The sequence below is a fragment of the Synchiropus splendidus genome, chromosome 4 (assembly GCF_027744825.2).
Source record: "Synchiropus splendidus isolate RoL2022-P1 chromosome 4, RoL_Sspl_1.0, whole genome shotgun sequence".
NCBI classification, from domain to species: domain Eukaryota; kingdom Metazoa; phylum Chordata; class Actinopteri; order Syngnathiformes; family Callionymidae; genus Synchiropus; species Synchiropus splendidus.
Window position 1 is genome coordinate 21,891,902 of NC_071337.1, and position 22,295 is coordinate 21,914,196.

Here is a 22,295-nt window from a genome sequence, read left to right on the forward strand (position 1 = left end):
TGATGATCCTACCACGGTCCAGGATAATAATTACTCACTTCCACGTCATGTGGTTGGCCTCGGGGACCAGCTGGAGACGTGCGTTGCTGTTGCTCACATTAAATATGTAAAACATCCTTTATAGCGATGACGGTGAAGAAGATAAATAAAAGGATCTTGAATGAAGAGACAAGTCATTTGTATCTGTGTCAGGTCGCCCTTTGGTCCTCAGGAATTTTCCGTACTGGATAATTTTTGCATGCATGTGCATGTGCCATGCAGTTTTCTTCATTTGTTGTACGCATATCTCATTCTCCCACTATAGGCCTGGCATATGTACTACATCGTTTTAATTATTCACAGAATCACGTGAATGCTTGAAGCGGCTATGTTTTTACTGAGCGCTTGTAAAAAACTTGATCCATGTGGATATACATGAGGCATGTAACCAAGTCAAGATGGATGGAGTCAAGACCGGAACATACCAAGACCAAGGCAGTGGAAGCTTTCATTTGGAGTTCTAGTCCATATCAAAATGTTGTTGAATGCCACAATGGTTCAATCCAATTTCATTGACCACATAAAATTAAACTTTGACTTGACCTTTGACTTCTTTCAGATTAAATTAAATGCGGATAATGTGAACAATGAATAGAGAAAGTCCATAAAAATCAACACTAATATAGAGTGTATGAGTGAATTGATTCTATAGCTGTTTGATCTGTCTTTTTGTTTTAGGAAGTTGACAATATTGTTTTCCGGTAATGTCAACTTAAATTGAGAGCTGAAGTAAAGCTGAAGTAAAAAAAAATGTTTCTGTTTTCATTTCTTTAACCACTTTTTTGTAATGTGATGGGGTCAAAAATGTTGAGCTTAGTCCACTTTTCATGTGCGGACATTATTGTGCCTCAGGACTTGATGCCACTGGAGCTTAGACCGTCTTAATGTCACAAAATTAATCTGGCAGGTGTTAATCTAACTCTCTACTGTAAGTTCTAGTCTTTCTCTCACGTTCTTACACCCTGGAATGATCCATCAATCACATTGTGACTGACATAACTGCTTACATTTTTGAACTGTCAAATAACCCCTCAACACACAAAACCATGAACAAAAAAGTAAACAAAATGTTGTTCAACTATTACAAAGAAATAGTGGAATGAAATATTTCTTCTGTGGAAAACTGTCAAGGGGCTAGAAAATACCGCAGGAATTGGCTGTGGTGGAAGGACTCTGTGGCCTAGGTCGGGTCAGCTTGTGGTGTGCCAGCTTTGGTGAGGGCGTATGATCAAAGGCTGGAACTGATGATGTGATGTACAGGGGCTGGTGCACGACCAAGCAAAAACCCATGCAAACTCTCCCGGCCCACCAAATAGCAACGCTCTAAAGCTGTGCTTAGTGCAACCCCTATTCCTAGTAGGTATGTGTTTTGTATGTGTTTACTTCCATCTATTGTGAAAGAAAGTTAAAAGGCTCCTGTACTTTGATCTCAAACGTGGCGCAAGTTAAATGTTATTATTCCTATCTTACTTTTTTGTTGATCAGGAGCTTCCAGTAATGTGATCATTTGGGAAGTTCACATGTGGTCGTCCACACACACCTAATTCTCTGTCCTAATTCAGAGACAGTAGCAGGGAGCTCGCAGGTCTTTGCTGCAGCATGCGCCAGCAGCCATCTGTCCTGTAGCCGAGTGAGCGAGCAAGCGTATAGATTATGTTGATGAGGGAGAGAGAGAGAGAGAGAGAGAGAGAGAGAGGGAGAGACGAGAGAGGGAGGAAGAGAGCGACAGAGAGCATTATGCACACCCTGATCCGCTCCACACTCAACCAGTGTGGCGCACAGGCAGACGGCCGCCTCAGTGACTGGAGAAGTTTTAACCAAAGGATTCAGTCAAAAAATTAATCACCTTCATGTCGACTCTGTTGGATACTAACCGGCCGATGCTATGGTTACCTTTATTACGGTAGGAGACACTTTCCTCACTGAAAACTCTCATTAATGGCTTGAAAACTTTCAGACAGACAGGTTAACAGAAAGTTGCTGGACTGCACTTGTGTTTGTTTGAATAACTCTGCAGACGTGGAGAAGAAGTATTTACCTCTTGTATAACAGCAGGGCTGGGTGAGAAGTTCACCAGCACTGTAGGCTTGGCAGGTATTTAAAAGTAGCAAATGTCTATGTCTGACTTCAGGTTGACAAAAAGGGTTGGGTTTTTTTTTTTTTCTGTCATGGCTGGTTCATGAACACGCTGCTCTCTGGAGCGCCTCATCTTCTGGAGTTGCCGCCGTGTCCCGGGACGTCGCCTCTGATGTGACTCATCTTGTACCCCTAACTGAGAAATACTCGGCATTGAGATTGAGATTAGGAATTATGTGGAGACTAGCTGAGGAACTGAGTCAGTTTGTAGTATTGAACAGCTTCATTTGGTTATTTGAAGTTGCAACCCAGGATAACAAACCAATTGTATTCCGTCCATAGTGGCGCGTTGGCTTCACTGATAACATCAAACCTCAACAACAACTCCACTTCAGATGTCGGAGGAGAATCTGGTCAGACGGCTGCTTCTGAAAAGCCTCATTTTATGACATAATAAGCGGTAGTGTTTGACAAGCGGCCTGAGGAGGAGAAAACTCCCCCCTGGTCTCACGATAAACAAAGACACAAATTGTGTGTTGCATCTTTGTAAAGCAGAGCGTATTGTCCAGTTGTGTGTTGGGGTTAGCGTGGATGGGGAGAGTGTCAAATCTAGCAGCTCCTCATGACTTATCCATACTGTGAACACTTGTCACTCGAAGCCAGACACAGTCGATTTAAACTCCTCAGACTAAATCTATCGCAGACGTCCATGTGACTGCCTGTCTGATAAGCAAATTGAATTCTTAAATCCAACAAGGTCTGAGTCCAGTCAAATACAATTGAAGTTTTCTGTTAATGTCTCAATGAGACTTCAACTTTCCATTAATGAGTGGGAAGTTTTCCGATCACAGGGAATGTTGAAGTCACCACCAACACCCTACACCTGGGCTGAATCCAAACATGTTTGCCCATTGGAATCTGCCTAATAAAAGTGAGTCCTGTAGTGTAGTGAGACATTCCTGTACAGTTGTTATTCAGAGGTTCACTTTGGTCACCAACATGCTGGACAGAACGTCACGCTGCCTGTTCATTTGATCTAAAATGACTTGGCGTAATGGGTCCCACAAGAATTTCTGCCTCACTCTTTACTTGAGTTTGCCTTGCCAACCTTTTTGCCACTGCAAGCTACTCCAAGGGCAGTGTGCGAGGGCTACCATTAGTTTCCGAGATGTCTTGATATATATTTTTTTATGAATGATAAATGATTGTAGATTCATGTGTGCCATGACACTGTAGACATCGGTGCACTGCTTTACATATGAAATAATTTGGCTTGTGTTGAGATGCTGATGTTGTTCACCACGACATTCTTCATGTGATTAACATGCTAAACTAAATCAATGTTAAATACAGATAACAGGAAGCAGTTCAGAAAAATGTCTAATGGAAAGGTTGTGACATATTAAGTTAATAACTGAAATAATGGCCTGCTTTGTTTTTATCGACACAGAAAGTTGTAATTTCAAGTTATGTGATGGCCTTTAGATTAATTGATGAAACTCTGCCAGAGACGGTCTCTTCTTCTCATCTGATGCCGTAATAAATTGTGAATGGCCTGAATTTACAACCTAGAAATCATATTCAGATCTGAAAAAACAAAAAAAAAACTAATGCATCGTGGTTAAATACATTACCTGGAACACATCTAAATTCATATACATAAAAAAAATAAGATTTGTACTTTTCTTGCATTTTCTTATTGTGCAGTATGTTTGAGCATAAATATTTCATTGTGAATGCGGCCAAAGACTATATGGTGAGTCTATCTTCCACGATGGCCTCGGCATGTGGTGTCTGTAGCTTTGTGTAATGGCGCACACCAGCAGGCGTCTTCGGCCCGTGGTGCACGTTTCGCTGCTGCTGCGTGCGTCCACTTGTGCATGTGTGTGCGCGCACTCTGACCGCTGAAACAGCTGTTGAAGTGGAGGATTTGATGTTGACATGCAGTGAGCGGGGCAGGAAGTGGGGAGCGGAGAAGGCCACCTAGTGCATTTCACTGCATCCCAGCACTGTGTGCGTGTGGGAGCTGAGAGCATCTGCAACAATTCAGCTTAACCACATGAATTTAGTGTTTAACAGCAGGAAAATGAAGAGTGAGGGGTGTTAACTGAATCTAATGCAGAAGAGCTAAAGCCATTGTAAATGGCTGCCAGGTGCTTCAGTAAACATCAGTGTGGAGGAATGTTGCACTGCAGTGTCCCGCTTTGCACGGCATTCCGACTTGTTTGTGCTCCTGACTCCTACTACCGACACACAATACGTCGTCCCAATTTTCTTTTATCTTCCAGAGCGTCTTGCAGGACTTGTTTCGCAACATTAAGACCGTCGGGTCCATTTCAGTGCCATCTGGATCAACTGATATAAACAAGCCGGACTGTGAAACACGCAGTTGAACAACATTCATCAACTTTTTCGGAGCACTTCAAACGGCAGTGGCCCAACTAATGGCCATTTTACGAACTTTGATGAGATTGGGATCTAGTCTGGTTTCAAGACTCAAACCTTGATAGTTTTAACTGGCACAACGGAGGCTCTCAACTTACTTTGCTTGTATATGAATCTTGCTTTTCATTCCAATACTTTTTACGTATATGGCTAGCGACCAACCCCTGACTGTCACTCTGAGACTCAAACCAAAACAATAAATTGCACTTATATTTGATCATCTTAAATGTGGACTCAATAATTTATCCAAGCCATCCATCCATCCATCCATCCTCATCCGTTTATTCTTTGCTGGGTCGTGGGCAACAGCTTCAGAGGGCCATGCCAAATGCCCTTCTCCTGGGCGACATCCACCAGCTCCAACTGTGGAATCCCGATATGCTCCCTGGCCAATGTAGTGAAATGATCCCTCCACCTGGTCCTGGGTCCAGCCCTCGGTCTCCTCCCAGCTGGCTGTGCCTGAAACACAGAGATGCCCGAACCATCTAAACTGACTCCTCTCATCGTGGAGAAGCAGCGGCTCTACTCTCCCGAGTCTCTCCCCAGTGACAGAACTCCTCAACCTTTCTCTGAGGGAGACGCCCGCCACCCAAACTCATTTTAGCCGCTTGTATACGGGATCTCATTCTTTCGTTCATGACCCACAGCTCTTGACCATAGGTGAGGGTCGGGGTGAAGATTGATCGGTTTGCGTCTGAGTGTGAAGCGGCTGGGAAGTCTGAGGCCATGGTTCTCAACCAGAAAAGGGTGGATTGCTTTGTCCATGTAAGGAATGAATCTCTGCCTCAAGTGGAGAAGGTCATCCAAGCCAATTGATAATATATTGAATAATGTAACCATTCAATGAAACATTACTGATGACTAAAATGTTTATATTCAGGAAGGGAACAACGTGAAGAGCATAAATATATAAACAAATAAATAGAGCCTGAAATGAACTCAATTTTATCAATGATTGTGGCTGGCACCCCTTCCATAAATGAACGGTGTTGTGTATTCATAATCGTTGATTCTCCCATATATTATATGATCTCTCTCCTGTCTTTCACTTCTGAATATGCTGGTCATGCGATCAGTCCCATGTGACATGCAGTTGTTGAATCGCAGGTACAGGCGCTTGGTAGCAGACGGACGGTGGTGTGGGCCCACCTGTTTGGGAAAGGTTGTGTGACAGCGGACTTTCCATTGTGAATTAAACGGTTTAAGTAGGTAAACAGATTACTTGTTGTTAGGTAAGTAATCCCAGCACTAATTAAAAGATCGCCTGCAATCTTAAGCTCATTCTCTTGCAAAACAACAGCACATTAGATCTTCTGCAGCCCACAAACAACTGGTGGAGGCATCGGTCAGTCCAGCAGTAGCAACTTGGCACAGAGCCACTGGGACGCACACGTTCCAGAGCTTTCTTACGAAGATCTGTGGACCTGGATTCCCTGAACTGAGGTTCAGCGTACTGATCTGGACACCCACAACAGCTACACTTGTCTTGTGTCTTGGCCTTTCACAAAAACCTTTATTAGACCTCACTACTTTTGTATTAATAATGGAACGCCTCTCGGGACTCCCTCCCACTACAGGGTGGTGCTGTAGCTCCATAGGTCAATGTGCAGAGTGAAATAGGATCATGCTAACCTTCACTGTCATAGCTGAAGTTAAACATTACTGCTGAGGATCACACACATTCTCCAAAATACTGCACACGAGAGAATCATCAGTGCGTGTCTTAATGGCGAAAATAACCAGATGACTGGCGATGTCTAAATATGGAATTTAAATATTTTCCATATCTATGAAATATTTCTGCGTGTGCTACAGTGGCATCTCCATGTCAAATGAAAACGTGTTATCACAGCAATGCTTGCTATTAAATATCTTATTTAGTGATCTCAAGACGCAAACACTATTGTGGAGGAACAGGCAATACACAACATATCACAGCGTATAGTAAAGGAGATGAAACAAAAGGAATGAGTCTTGACATTGTTACGGTCAACACAGCAAACTGCGTGTTACTTCAAACGATCACTTCACGGCTATGAAAGTGAGGCTTGTCTCTGCCAGCTGTCATCAGAGTCAAGTGGAGTTCAAGAACTTTCCAATAGTTTTCGTCTTTGGTCAAGCGCCTCAGTTTTGCTTTTCCAGTGTTCCATTCACGCTAGTGTGCTGGTGACGATAAGTGTAGACACCTTTTATGAACTTTGAGCTGCTACAATTTTTTGTTATCTCAAGAACCCAACCGAGAAAAAGTGTTTCCTCTCTGTAGTATATGATTTCTGCTTCGCACTCAGCACCACGATGGTTTACGCATTTAGCGCTGTGTTTATACGCTGCACATTCTTGGCCAGTTTGAACAAAACACGAGAATCTGGATTTGGCTCAGACCTCCTTGTGTGTGCTGTAAAACAGAACCGCAGCGTGTTCACATATGTTACGGATGTATGTATGAGTTCTCTGCGGAACTCTTGCTGAAAACAAAAAAATGTCTTTAATTTGAGTTCCTGTACTGCAGTTCTCAGATGACGTACAGATTAAGATCATGTGTTCTGATGGTGCTGCACTGGCTTCCCAGAAGTCCAGTCTCATGACACCTTGCGCCTCCTCTGTGCGTCTGTTCTCATCTGGTATACGTCTCAATGATTTTCTTTATCTCCATCACTATTACTGCCGTCGATGTGCACCTCAACCCTCTCAGATTCATCTCTCCATTTTAAGAAGGAGCGTGACCTCTAGATAACAGGGTTTATCTCTGAGGTGGACCAGATGAGACGGTAGCGATAGGGGCCTATTTCCCCGAAAGATGGTTTATCTTTAACTTACACTGGCTGTTTGAGTCCAGCTCTTTCAGATGCGGCGTTTTCTTTTCTCTTTACCTTCCCTAATTTAGTACTGTGATTTAGGGCTTGCGGTGTGACCAACATTTCACATTGTGGTCATATCATCATGTTGGTTTCACAGTATTTCTTCTCATTCCACGGCAGTTGACTGGCTTGGAACAGCAGATAATACAGTCATACGGGCTGAATCCTGCTGATGTAAAAGTCACTGACACCTACTGCGCTGGTTTTTGAAGGTGCTGACACGGATAGCTTTGGTTAGATGGATATTAAAGATGGGCGGCACAGTGCAGCGAATACAGAACTGGAATGAAATAAAGTCACATGTGTATATACCACATGCTATATCTTGACTGAAACACACTGTCAGTGAACTAAAAATATTTACTGACCTGTAGTCTCTCTGTCCCTTGAGCAAAGTTACCCAACAAAAGAAAAAGAAATAATAAATCCAGCTCCTATTTGAGAGCCGACTCCCATCATTTACTTCAGCAGGCTTGTTCACGTGTGCTTCTTTTTGAGCGCGCTCGCTTGCAGTTGCCATGAACATGCAGAAGCATGGGTGTGTAGCAGTGAAATGGATCCCTGCTGAAACACATCTCTAGACATTGTTTGGGCTCTTTACCGGAGTTACGATGTATGAAAAAACTGTGGCAAAACTGAACAAAATTGTACAATTGGACAAACAATTGAACAATAAAATTGACATCAACAGGGGCTTGATTTTTATTATGATTCGATTTAATTTTTTTTCTCTCATCTTGACTGAAATTCTGATGCCAGAACGTAGACGTAAAAGGATATCAGGAGTGAGAGTGATTCACGCACTGCCAAAACAGTAATCACCACAATGAAAGTCAAGTACCACAAAGTGACTCGTCATGACTTGTTTAGTGATGATTTAAAAAAAAGACTCAGAAACAGTTCCAGAGAGTGAGCTGAGGGAACCAAATATTCAATGAGAAAGTCTAAATAGTTGGGCTGGGATTTGATGAAAAAAAAATCTAATTAATTAGAGAATTTGTGATTAATCTTAATTAATTGCAGTTTAATCACTTAAGAATATTTGCCACCGGAAGCCACATTTTTCAATTTGAATGAATTTACTGAATGAAATAATGGTCCCATACATGCATTTAAACAACAAAATATTGTTTATTTTGCATCAGTTTGACAAGACCACAATAAATCACGATGGTTACTATATATAAGTTTTATATCACCTTATTCAAACTAAAGCTCTTTTAATGTCTTGAAAATATCTGTATAAGAATTTCAATTTTATAAGAATTTCAAGTCCATCCAGAGTAGTGGAAACCGTGGCCATTGTGTAGAGAAAAACCTCCCTGAACAAAAGCAAAAAAAAATGCTTTTGTTCAGGGATTCCTCCATGTTTGTTGTTGTTGTTATCATCCTAGCTGCCACGTGTCTTGTGCATCAGTGTGATCAGTGGACCAGGAACTTCCGTGTTGTCTGGAGAGCAAACTGCTAAATTAAATTGTTTGTTTTGTTGTGATGAATTAATCGTAATAAACTTATTAAAGTCCCACCACTACTAAAAAGCCTTTTTTTTACTTCATGATCCAAAGTAGCACCTAATCCTATTGAGTCAGAAATATTGGTGTAAACTAGCAAGTTGGTGCAAATGGTCATAAATAAATCTATATTATTATTATTATTATTCATTTTCATTCTTTTTCATTGTCAAGACATTGCGAGTTTGAAGTCAACAGTGAAACAATGATGCACCTTCTAATCCGAGGCTACATTTCTACAGATTGAGGGGAACGTTTTTGAGTGATCCTCAGAGCTAATAAATACCTTTGAGCAATATACTGATGGAATTATACCCATACCACCATGACATGTTTACTGCAGGTAGTTAAGGACCTCAAGCTACGAACACGTAAACAATTTATCACCTAATTTGTCATTTTACTGGTGCTGCTGATAGTTAGGTTTTCATCCAAACCACAGTGTTTTATTGGTAACATAGCAAGAAGGGCAGCGTTCCCATGGCGTGAGAACCTGACACTGGCCTCAGGATACATTTCCCCTTTGGGAGAGTGGAATCTTTTTATCATCACCTCAAAATTTGAGGGCAATGTTGATGATGATCCCACCATGGTATATGGTCATGAGTGTTGGTTCATAACTTGAAGAATTACGATACATGCAACTGAAATAGTCTTATTTGGCCAGTCGTCTTGTTACTCATCTGTCAGAGACTCTGAGTAGAGCATCACTACAAGCAAATCATTCAAAAGTCACAGAGTCATTTTATACTGGATATATCCAGCGATAATCTGTCAGTGGCTCACACTTGGAGAAGCCATTTCAACAGCTCAGACTTCCTCATCTAAAGCTGCTATAGATAACTGACACTCCCAGTTCAGTCAACAATCAAGTTCTACCTCATATCATTTGATATTTATGGTGTAATGTTATTGAAATAAACTTACTTTGGTGTTCCACTGAGTTCTGATATCCATTTAAAAGCCTCTGAAGACCCAGTGTAACCATATGGGTATTACACGTAATAATAGGGGTGTAATAGTTTATCTACTACTACTTGATGTAGTCACTGACAAACCTATGATCAACTCCAGTGATCTTTGGCAGGTGAAGGCTCGGCCTGCTGAGCATTGCCATATATCGGTCCAACATTTTAGGCGTTTTAAATGTAATCAATCAATTGTTTTGATATTTGAAAATAATGCATGTAATCAAAACTTTATAGAAATGTATTTTTCTGCACTTTTATAATGATTAAGATGTTAGATGTCCCGTAGTTCAGTCAGCCTGTCAGTGATGTCATCGCCCCGCTCCAGCAGAAAACAAAACAGCACGTGAATGGTGGAGTGGAAGCAACAAACCTCCCCAGCCGACAGTGAAGGCACCTCCAGCAGCGTGAGCGCTGTTAAATATAAGTGCATTGTTGTTAAAAAGAGAGTGGTAGCAGGTTCAAACACAGCTCATTTAACCTGAAGAAATGTTGCACTTTATTTTGATATTTGTATCTTTACCTTCAGCCTCAACTTCAGCTCATGTTTTTCAACATAGGAACGCTCCAGTTTGAATTAAAAACAAAGGTCACATTCATTAAGATTAAATCCAAAATGCATGCACTTTTAATATTATTGTTGTGATTAACTTGCCGTTAATTCAATCTCGGGTGTTGGTTTCACTTTTTTTTTCCGAATAAAATTTGAATGCATTTGCCAGTCAATTGCTGAGTTGTTTGTATCCGGAATTCATTGATACTTGATTCTCTTACAAGAAACAACAGGAGTCTTTGAAACGTCACATGCACTAGTTTAGTATTGTTATTACATTATTGTTATTTTGGCTTGATAGCTACTGAATTGATTTCACTGAATCGTTTGCCGTCAAATCGCATTGTTCTAAATGAACCAATATTGTTCTTAGATTGTAACCTGGAACTATGATTCTAATCGAAATCATTGTAAAAAAATGAATCGTCGCCCCCCGACTTAACAACAGCGAAGCTGTTCCACTCATCTCTGCCACTTCTCAACTATTCTCAACAGCTGGTGGAGTTTGTTATAAAGATCAAGTATCTAAGAGAGATACTCATCTGCCCCTTTTGAACTAGAACATATCCGTTCAATAGCTTTGCAACGTTTGCCAATGTTGTACTGTATGTTCTCCACATGCTGACGTAGTTTAACTCCGGGCAGTTTCCACCCACATTCCAAAAATGCACAGATGAGTACTCTAAATTGTGGGTTGTGCGTGCATGAATGGTTGTTTCTGTCGATGTGCCCTGTGACAGGCTGGTGACCTGTTCAGGGTGTCTGGTCCAAACTAGCTGGGATAGGCTCCAGCCCTTTGCCATCCCCATAAGGGAATTGCCATAAATACTATTGCCATAATAAATGCTGTTATTGTGGCAATAGTCTTTTCCATGTTCCCTGCTGTAGTTGTGATCTCTGGGGAAGGGAACGACAAGTTAACAAAATGAATTACAAACACAGCAGGCAACAGCGAAATATTTTGTGAGCTGTAACCTTTTACGAGTGTGCTTTTGTGAGTGTGCAGGACATCTTACAGCAAACGCTTTTACAACTGAAACATTCTAAGTCAGCTTTGGGCTCCATGCACTACCTATTAATGACGTCTGAAGGTTTCGGCACCGCGTTCAACTCTGGTTTGTTTCCAATATCGGTGCACTGAGGTGAAGAAATTACGGTGTGGAGATCTTTAGCAGAGAAAGGCACGTCTCCGTCTGACCGTCTGATCACAGCTCAAATGCTTGGGAGAAACCCCCTAATAGAATCCAATACCCAGAGGTGACATTTAGGTAGACTTGTGTGTCGGGTTAGTGGCTACTTTGATATTTGAACAGGCAGATGTTCTAACAACTAGAGGGTGTAACAAAGTATCTGCACCAAAAATCATCACTCAAAACTAAGTTTAATTTGGGATATAAGACTCAGTGAAAACAGTTTTGGAAAATATACATCCAACTTTCTTTCTCTATTGTTGTGTTTATCTATCTATCTATCTATCTATCTATCTATCTATCTATCTATCTATCTATCTATCTATCTATCTATCTATCTATCTATCTATCTATATAAATATATAGATAGATATATATATCCCTGAACATGTTGCGTCTTTTCGCCGAGCCTTATATCTCCTATTAAACTTATCTCCAATCTTTACCTGGAAGCTGTGCAGGTCTGTACGTGCCACTGAATAAGGGTCTTAAAACATCTCCCTGAGGTTGTTTGACCCTCATAAATGACTTCATTCCTTCATTAAGTATCCAGTTGAGCTCAGACACAGAATGTTCTCTGTACCATTTAAGACTTATGCTTATCTCGGAGGTTCTAAGTGCTGTCAAACTAAGAAGAAGGTTAGGGTATGAGGTTTGCATTCGGGGCTGGGTTGTCATAGCACAGTGATGGGGGTGTGGCACAAGAAGTACGGGGGAAAGAAGGAAAGGAAATTTAAATGAAAAACAAACAATGCTCTGCACTTAGCATGGCAAACATAGCTCGTTGAATGTTAGGCGAAGGCCTTCTCTAGATATCCCACAATAACTTTCTATATTGCTCTGTTTAAAAGCTTCATTTCTAAAGTAACAGTTTGTTAATTTGTTATTTTAGTGGTCATGTTTACTGTGGTGACAGTTATATATGTATGATGCATGCAGCCCGTAAACAAACACAATGACAGCGTCACAGTTTGGATGGAAAACAAAACCCAAACTGCCGAAGATAGAAGGAACAAAACATTCAAGAGGAAAAAGTGAAGCCCCATCGAGCTCAATAACTCCAACATATTCATTTCCAAAATAAGCAGACACCGCAATCATTTTGAGGAAGACTCATCTTTGACTTAACCAGCAAAGAAAACTCAAAGCCACAATGTTGTATTGAATTACAAAACACAGCGTGATGGATGAGCAGTATTGAACGTTTGTGTCTGGTGGATGTGTAATCATTCTCACTGTCAGTTTCTTTCTGTTCTGCTCAGAATCTTGTCTAAGCTTAACCCCCTGCAAGTCCACATCTGCCTTTGGTTTCTCACCATGTCACTGACAATCAGCCTAACTTCACAGAATTAAAGACATTTGCTATTTCAAAAAGTAACTGGCCTGGATTTTGCAGTTGCCAAAATTTGATAAGTGCCATGAATCGTGTCTTGAGTAGTTCATAAGAGATTGATCGTGCTGTGGGCGCTTATTGGTGTTTGGCATATTTGAATGATTTTTAGAGAAAAAAAATGCAACCAATTCAGTTCAATGGCTGCAACAATGACAAGACCAAACTTGACAGGTGACATTGCTCCATTCAGTGACGTGCTCTGGACATGTATTCCAGTTGAATCATGAATTAATGTCCACATGTGTGTTGTCTATGGAAAATTCACTGAGATGAACCTCCGGAGAACTGGCATGATTTCTGCTCTCCTCACTTAGTGTGCAGGTTTGCGGCTTAAGGTTGAGCAACTGGAACCCAGGTGTGTCTGTAAAATAGACATGGAGATGTTCTGAGAAATGAAATCTTGGTGAGAGTTTCCAGTGATATGTTCACAGGACAGACACTTGTGGAACAGTGGAGGTGTGCAGACATAAACCGCCTATGTTTAGGTTTGAGATGGTCTAGTCTTTGACTGAGGAAAGTACCCATGTGACCTTTTGAAGGAGGATTTGTATTTGAAATAAGACAACAGCCAGATGTGTGGTAAATATTTCACATGTGTGAGGGGGGATGTGTTCTATTTCTGTCACCACCTCATTCATGCTGGGATTGACTCCATGCTGACCCACAGAACCCAGAATAACCAAGACAATATGGTTGAAAGAATAGTTAAGGGGGAAAAAATGACATCTGCAGTCTGCTGGCCTGCCAGTTCATTATGCCAAAGATACCTTTCAAACTGTCTTCATTCTTGACATGAAAAACAGAGATTTTGTTTGCTTTGATGTTGTCACGCTGAGCTGCACACCATCAATACCAGTATATCCAGTACATATCACAAAGGGCGCAACTGCACCAAGGATCCTCAAGGGGTCTGGGACCTGATCAAAAATGCTCATCATAATGAAGCGGTCAAATAAACATCAAGCATGTGAGATGTGGGTCGGACAGTCCAGATAATCTTTTTCTGATGTTGAATACTTCCTGCTCAGACATCACCAGACCATGGTCCAGTGACGGGTAGATGAGAAGGCGAAATGCTGCAGTTGAGGAGTGTCATGACTTGAGACTTGTATATTGTAACGTCCCCATTGTGGGACAAATAAAGGATATCTGATCTCATCTAATGAACAGCTATTCACATATTGTTGTTTGCAATCTGCTCATTTTCATGCTGTTTTTTGTGCTCGCCCCCTTTTTGAGATGTGCCATCTGATCATCTCTAATCTACAACTGTCCCCCTCTAGCACCAACAAAGCATGCTCTACTCTCCTAAAGCTTTTCCTAAAGATGTCAGCTAGCTGCTGATCCCATCTTGTTCGTGCACACATGACTTGCTATCTAGTCACTCCAGCCCACCGTCCCCTGACTGTGAGGGAACGCTCTCCAACCTACAGTGCTCTCCACACTTTTGACGGAAAACAGGCCTCCAGTGTGAGCTGTCCTCGCCTACATGTTTCCACTGGTCTCTCCCCATTTGCATGTCTCCTCGTCACTCATCACATCTTCTTAAACTTCTCAGTCATCTGTGCTGTTCTGGACTCATTTCTCTTAGCCAACAAAGGCATCCAATGTTTTGTGCAATTGACAGTATTTTCAATTTGATCTACAGATCTTTATTGATAGTTGTTGCTTTCATCTCTAATAAGACGCAGAATAAGACGGGACAAAGTGGAAATAGCCTCAAGTGCAACTGTGCTATAAACCATCTACACTTGTTAGTGCAGACATTTTCAAAGCCATGCGTGCTTGCTTGTTTGTGCTCATAAATCTGACATGCTGGGTGTTGTTGTTCTATATACACAGTCGTGAGAGCTCAAGAGGAACATTTTGGTGTAGCCAGCCAGCTCAGGGACGTTTAGCAAGACAGTAGGAAGAAAGTCGATCGCCTTAGCAAAATTGAATGTGGTGAAAAAAATCTTTTTTGTTTTTGGTAATAATCATATTTTATTTATTTAGTCAAACACATCATTGTTAATCTTCTTACACTCACACCTGAAAGTTTGGCATCCTATTTGTTCATTGAATGTGTTTGAACAGACAGAAAAGTGGCATAAATCTCCAATATATGATATATGATATGCAACTAGAAGAAAAGCCCTTAACTCCCAAAATGAATGTTTCAACAAGTTGGAGAGTTGAAGTGATGAATCCGAGTATCAAAGTGCTCAAACAAATATTTACTTCTAATTTGTGTAAGTGTCAACACTCGTGACTGGAACTCATTTCTTTGCAGAGTAATTTGTGAGAGAATGAACACAGTTGATGTTTGGAACAACAGCGAGTTTTCATGTGTCTTTCATTAACCTATTGTTTTAAGCCTTTAAACAATTCTCCACACTGGCACAAGAATGCCTCAGAATTGTAGCATGCAAAAGTTAAGGTGCAAATGATATGAAATGAACGATAACCTTCTTTCTTTAGTATCAATTGACCTGGCGTACAGTAGGAAAATAATGGATTGTCAATAACACATGATATTGATGAAAACTTCTACATCTCTGACCCGAAATCCAATTATTATTGCTTGATATATCCTTTTTAAGTGGACAAAAAAGCTCTTTTGTTTCCTTAAAATTAGAGTTCTTATTTCACGCTGCTGACAGTAGCGATGGAATTGACCTTTGGCTGCCATTCATTGTTCAAAGACTATCGATGAATAAAAAATGAACGGTACTTTGAGCAAGCTGAGTTGAGTTGCCACTATTATCAATCACTGAACCGAAACTTTCCTGTGATTCTGCATGACTCAAGAGGGTCCAAAATTCTCTGGCAATTTGACCCACGCACGTTTCTCCTTTGTGAGAGAACCTTTCCCCAATTTATGCTACTGACAGTGGATATCTGACCTTCCGATTGCTGGCTAAGAGAATCTATTATTGTCTGTGATAATATTAGCTTTGGCGCCGGATTAGCTGTCGTGTAACCTATTACAGCACAGCACCATATACCCACTCACTCACTTGGTCGGCCAAACAACCTAGTTTATCAATTTACAGATTACTGAGCAGCCAATTTTCAAACAACTCGTTTTTTTTTTTGTTTTCTTTTATAATCATTATGAGGATGATTCGCTGATTCAATAATGCCTAAAGCATCTCCAGTGTGATGTAGACGTCCTGGAACACTCACGCATTTGTGTGTCATCTAATTGAATGATACTTCGGGAGCGTTGGTTCCCTGTCTTTTCCGTTAATGTCATAGTTGATTTAATAGCGCGACTGACCCAATTGAATCCTTGGGATTCCACCAAATAATAACATCTGTGAGTCATCAAGGGTAACTGACCAACTGACTTTGATGTGCTCTTGCAAAGTAACAACTGCTACCTGACCTGCTTGCCATTGTTTGTTCACCGTAGCCATTAGAGGCATCGAGTCAAGGTTTTAGATGATTCTGGATTACTAGTGAGTGTATTCTGTACAGGTGCATTTGTGTTTGCTGTTGTCAGTTTCAACATTTACAACTATAATAGATGGATAACTTTGGTTTTACTCCACTGGGACTTTGCACAATTTATTAACTTCCTAAATAATACTCTAAGCACAGCAACAACATTTACAAGGCCACACAAATCTTTCTTGCTATGTCGATGACACACAATTCTTTTTTTTTTTTTTACAATTTGAAATGAAATTAAAACGACGGTATCGCAAGATCATAAGAGTAAGATAATATTGATACTCTATTGCACTATGGGAAATTATAGAGATGCAACAGCATACATATAAACAAAGACAAGGCCTGGCAGAACATACAGTAAATATATAACGAAAAATGTAATGAAGATGAACAAAAAGAACGTTCAAAATAAAGTTGGAACTTAGAGACATAAGAACAATGGAACAGTACACAGTTCTATGATCAGGACTTTGATGCTCTGTATGCCGACCGTAGAATGCCCTATTCTTCGTAGCTTTGAATGTGCGATGTAGCTGAAAATTCTTTGCCGCAGTATTGTATGTCTACGTAGATGACTCACAGCTCCGAATTAATATTTAAATGTGCATGTCAAATGATTAGCGTGGAGACAACGTTATGGAAGCCATACTCAGAAGGTTAGAACTTAGAGGGGAGGATAGTCTGTGGACGTGTTGGATTTGGAAAACAATGAAGTTCGTGGATGTGGTAAATGAGGACATGAAGAGGATAGGTGAGACTGGGGAGGATTATCGAGCTAGGTTAAGCTGGAGTAAGTGGTTAACCTCTGTGGTTTCTCTGAGTGTTTCCAGCACTTTGATCCACTTGCTTGCATCTTTTTCAGACACGCTGGTCCTTGACTTGTGTAGCGCTACCTGTTGTGTTTCATCAAAGTGTGGTGGAGCTTTTCAAACTGACAAGCTGCCACATGTTTTCTCTCTCGCAGGAGAGCTACTGTCGTAGTCATCTGTCCACACAAAGAAATCAACACGAAATCAGAAAATACTGATACTTTAATACTGCTGACTGCTGTCATTCAGTAACTGTCAGCAAATCCAATTGTTTACTGTTGAAATAATGTGTCATTGCTTTGGGGAAAAAAAGTCTCTGAAAGAAAACAGTGTAATACAATATAATGATGATCTCAAACTGAATTTGTGAATTCTTTTATTTGCAATTTTTTAAATTTTCGATAGATGTTTGGACTTAGACAACAAGCACGTGCAAAGTGGTGAGTGAGAGAGAGGCATCTATTTCAGACCTTCATCTATTCATGTTCAAACATCAGTGTCCACCATCACATCAGCGGTTTGTTTAAGGGTCGAGATCAAGAGTTCCAGAGAGAGTCCATGCTCCCACAGCGGTGAGCATGGGGAAGAGGAAATTAACCAAACCTTGCAATAGTAATCCTTAACACTGACCACGATGACGGCACATGTTTTTCCTGTGACAATGCTTGTATGTGGGCGAATCAGGATGGTGTAACCACAGTTTTTGTGGGTCCTAATTTCTGTTCAAAGTAGTGAGTGCATGATATCTCACCATCAGTATCAAGTTATTACACTGATGTGTAAAATGGTGCTAAGAATGACAGCCAAAGTTCAGTTCCATCTAGTTCCTGTCTAGTTGCGTTTGTTTTTGTCAGAGGAGGGGAGGAGACGGAGATGAGGGGGAGTTTGTCTGTTCCAATTCAGATTTAGTTTCAGCATCTCTTTCACTCACAGTGCATGTTCTGTGCGCACATGCCGTTCTGTGTATGTCCTGCAGCCGAACAGAGGCGGTAGAGCGGTGATGGATTGTTAATCGGTCAAAGGCATGACTTCCAGCTGATGCGGCAACATGACCAAACACCTTCCCCCGGCGTGGCATGATGATGAATCCCTGACATGATGGTTAACAAGCTCCTTTCATTGTTCTAAGAGGAGAAGCTTGATGGGAAAATGACTGTGCCATCATGCATTCACACAGTCACCTGACAGTTCAAATAGGTTCTGACGCAGGCTGGTAAATAAAATTAAGTCTATGTGTTCTGACTTTGTATTCAATTTTGTGATTCATATTCAAGCAAATGTGTGACTCCTTCGACTGAGGAACAACATACTGAGAGGTTCTTCTTGACTGCTTGGCTCTTTGAGGTGATATACTGCTTTAACATAAATGGTGCGACACATTAATTCAGTTACAGCAGGTCAAAGTAAAAAAAGAAAAACAAAGTCAAGTGCAACTACTTGTCACACCGAATTAATCTGATGCCATCAAAGCGGCAGTCACTTTTCTGTGAACTGTTTCCAGTTCGACACAGGAATGTGGCTGCTGGTACGTACATGTACCTTGTTGTTTACACACTTCAAAAGTTGCTTCCACTTTGACCTCACTAATTTTGATCAGCCTCCTGTAACTCACACGGCCCAGATATGTTTGCTGCCACAACAACACAAAAGGATAATGGTGGTGAGTGACTCACCTTGCTGGAGGCCGTGAAACATGGAGTGTAAGACGCTGTTATGATTGGAATTCTGCCCTTCCCTTCCCTTACCTGGACACCCCGGGGGTGAAAAAAGAGAAACGTGGGAGGTGGAGGACGAGCAAGAGGAGAAGCTGCTGAGCACAACAGCTTTCATCTGCACCGTTTCAACAATTCCTAAACAAACAGAGTCTAATCTGGCTCTACCAGTTCCTGACGATGATTTGAAATTGAAATTCCTGTTGTACTTCGTGATTATCACGAATCTATCTATGTATCTATATATATATATATATATAGATACATATATATATATATATATATATATATATATATATATATATATATATATATATATATATATATATATATATATATATATATGTCATAGCTACACCGTAGATGATCAGATACATATATATATATATACTGTCGCCCACCTCTATCTCCAGACAAATGAGGTGGAACTGGATCATTTCGCACACTAAGTTGAAACACACCGTTTCAGGGACATGAAGTTGAATTTCAGGCATAGTTTCATAGTAAAAAAATAAAGTGCATATATATATATATATATATATATATATGTGTGTGTGCGCGTGTGTGTGTGTGTGTGTATATATATATGTAATTCGCCATCTGTGATAGTTTTTATCTGTTTAGATGAGATTTACAATATTTTTGGGAATTATCCTTCTACATTTAGGTGGAATTATTGTCATCTATTCATATACATGTCTTTTCTTAATTGCCATCATTGTCATAGCTACACCATAGATCATCTGTGTGAAAGACTATATGATGATACGATAAGACGATTAGACGGTGTCTAAGCTCAACATTATTCTTATCTGGGGGTGGGATGATTCTCTGCATTTGAGAGTTTATGTCCACAGTGTTGAAATTATTCTCACTCAGTGAGTGCTGACAAGCGATATTGATCAGATTAAGCACGAGGTCCTTTCAGATAAATTTCAATTAACTATGGTTCAACAACATTCATTTAAAATCTATTTTAATCAGATTTTGTTGCGCATGAAGAAACATTTCCTTTCTCAAATGGTGACATTGACTGTGCAGCCAGAGTTGGACTATCCGTACGCTTCCCCACCACATTGGTGGGGACATCAAAGGATTGAGAGAATTAGAACCCGCTATAGATTTACAATGATTCCGATAAATAACTCACTGGCATTTTGAACTCGAACTTTAAATGGGACTTTAAATGGGACTTTCAACTTTTTCTGAGTTACTCATATTTTCAAAATATTTCAGCTCCAGTCAAACTCAAAAAGGAGTCGAACTACAGTGTTCCACAAATTCATCTTAAAAAAAATGCTCCCCTTCAAAATTGTAAATAGTTTGCCCCTAAATTGGAACTATTTTATTATTTGTAATTATGAGTACTAGAACCAGTACTAGAAATTCAGATGCACCAACACACACCAGCGAGCATACTGAGGGAGATTCACCCTTTTGTTTGCCTCTCAACAGTATTTGAGACTAGTGACCTTTCAGCTGCTTTTGCTTGACTGTTCATTCAGAAAAACTCTGGAGAGACTGCGGAAGTCCGAATCCTTTCGTAATGTCCTGTAAATTTCACTTTAACATTCAGACTGTTAAACACGATCACACTGCAGCTGGGAAAACCAAACCAATCTATTTTCTTTCTTCAGTCATTCACATTACCTGACATTATTACTACATGGCTATATTACTAACGTTGATATTCCATCATCTACTTGTTTGTCTGTTTGAGTGTTTTCAATTATGTTTTTTTGCCAAAAGAATTCACCCTGGGGGTGAGGGTTGCTGTTTTAGGTGTCAGAGCTGCTTGATCCAATACAAAGTGGACCAGTAGCGCACCATATCACCTCCTTCTCTGTCCTGGCTATTTTTACCGTTCCACATAGAACTAGACTGTTTTAACATGAAAAATGTTCTTTTTCTTTTTTTCTGATTTGCTTGTTTCTATTTTTTGAAGATGATGTTAAAAAAAGGAAAAGTAGATTTCACGCTCATCCAAGTCTCTTAAGAGTCAGTCTGACTGTGGAGATCTTGGCGATCGTTTGAGCCAGTGTTTTTCAACCTTTTTTAAGCCGCGGCACACGAGGTTCATTGAAAAAATCCCGAGGCACACCACCAATGGAACCGCAGCCAAAGCACAATTGTGCTTAGTCGAAAGTCCTGCAGAAAATCCCTTTTAAGTTGTGAAAGGTTGTAGCTACTAACACTCTTTTGGCATACTGCAAAACAATCGAATGTGTGAAAATATATTTTAAAAAAGTCTCCAGAAAGATGTGGGCAATATGACAAAAATATGGAGTGATTTATTTCTTTATTTTATCTTTTATCACTTCACATTTTGGAGTACATTTATTTGGGTCTGCATTCAGTTTTTAGCCAACTTTTAAACCACAAAACAAACTTTCATAGTCTACCAGTGTCAATTGTTATGAAGTGAGATGTCACGTTTGCCGTTCTGTCGTGAAGGTGTGTGGCAGAGTTAGAGGCGCATCAGGTTTAAAAACAATCGGTTTCTTCACTGCGACATAGCAGCATACTGTAGATCTATGTATATACAGAGAATGTGAAAGAATCTGTGTGATCTGCTCACGTTGGTAGATCATCAACAGGTTCTAATTGTTTGTGATTTCATGTCATCATGTCGCCCACCTCTGTCTCCAGACAAATGAGGTGGAACTGGATCATTTCTCACGGCACACTAAGTTGAAACACACCGTTTCAGGGACATGAATATCTGTAATTCTATTTAGTCTGACTCTCTATATGATAAAGGTAACGCATCACGAGACTGAACTTGGGCTACGCCTTTCAGGGTCGTCCAAAATATTTCTCACTGCTGAATAATTTCAATGTGCAGAACTAATATTTGGTGGAGAATCGAGACACAGACCAGATCGTTCTTGTCATCCGGCTTCTGTGCCACAACATCTGGAGTCAATTGGAACGTATTAGAGGTCAGACGTCGCTGGGTGAAAATCCCTCTGGAGGATTTGCACAGCTTTGGCACAGTGTCCTCTAAGCTGCCGCGGTAAGCGGGCTGAACATCAGCGGCGGGGTCTCCGCCTTTGCTGCACACTATCCCACAGTGCCACACTGAACGTATGTGTACTATGATCAATGAAATCTACAGAAATGATGCTTCAAGAGAATTTTAATTTCAGATTTCAAATCACAAAGTAGTTACTGTCATCTATTTTTCAAGATGGAGATAGGTCAGGTAGTCTTTAGAAACTCTTCTGAGGGGACTGTGGAGTGTGGTCATTTCTCCAAACTTTCCTGGGTCTGGAGCCTCCCCCCAATTGGCCATAGATGGGT

At 40.5% G+C, this 22,295-nt stretch overlaps 1 protein-coding gene across 1 annotated transcript in view; it reads left to right on the top strand.

Moving 5' to 3' along the window:
• Positions 1–1,815: 1,815 nt before the first annotated feature.
• Positions 1,816–22,295, top strand: part of ntf3 (neurotrophin 3) — a 37,204-nt gene continuing 16,724 nt past the window's right edge. The window contains exon 1 of the mRNA XM_053863192.1: positions 1,816–1,942. Coding sequence (XP_053719167.1) covers positions 1,925–1,942 — 18 coding nt within the window. The 5' untranslated portion in view covers positions 1,816–1,924. The remainder of the gene's footprint in view (positions 1,943–22,295) is intronic.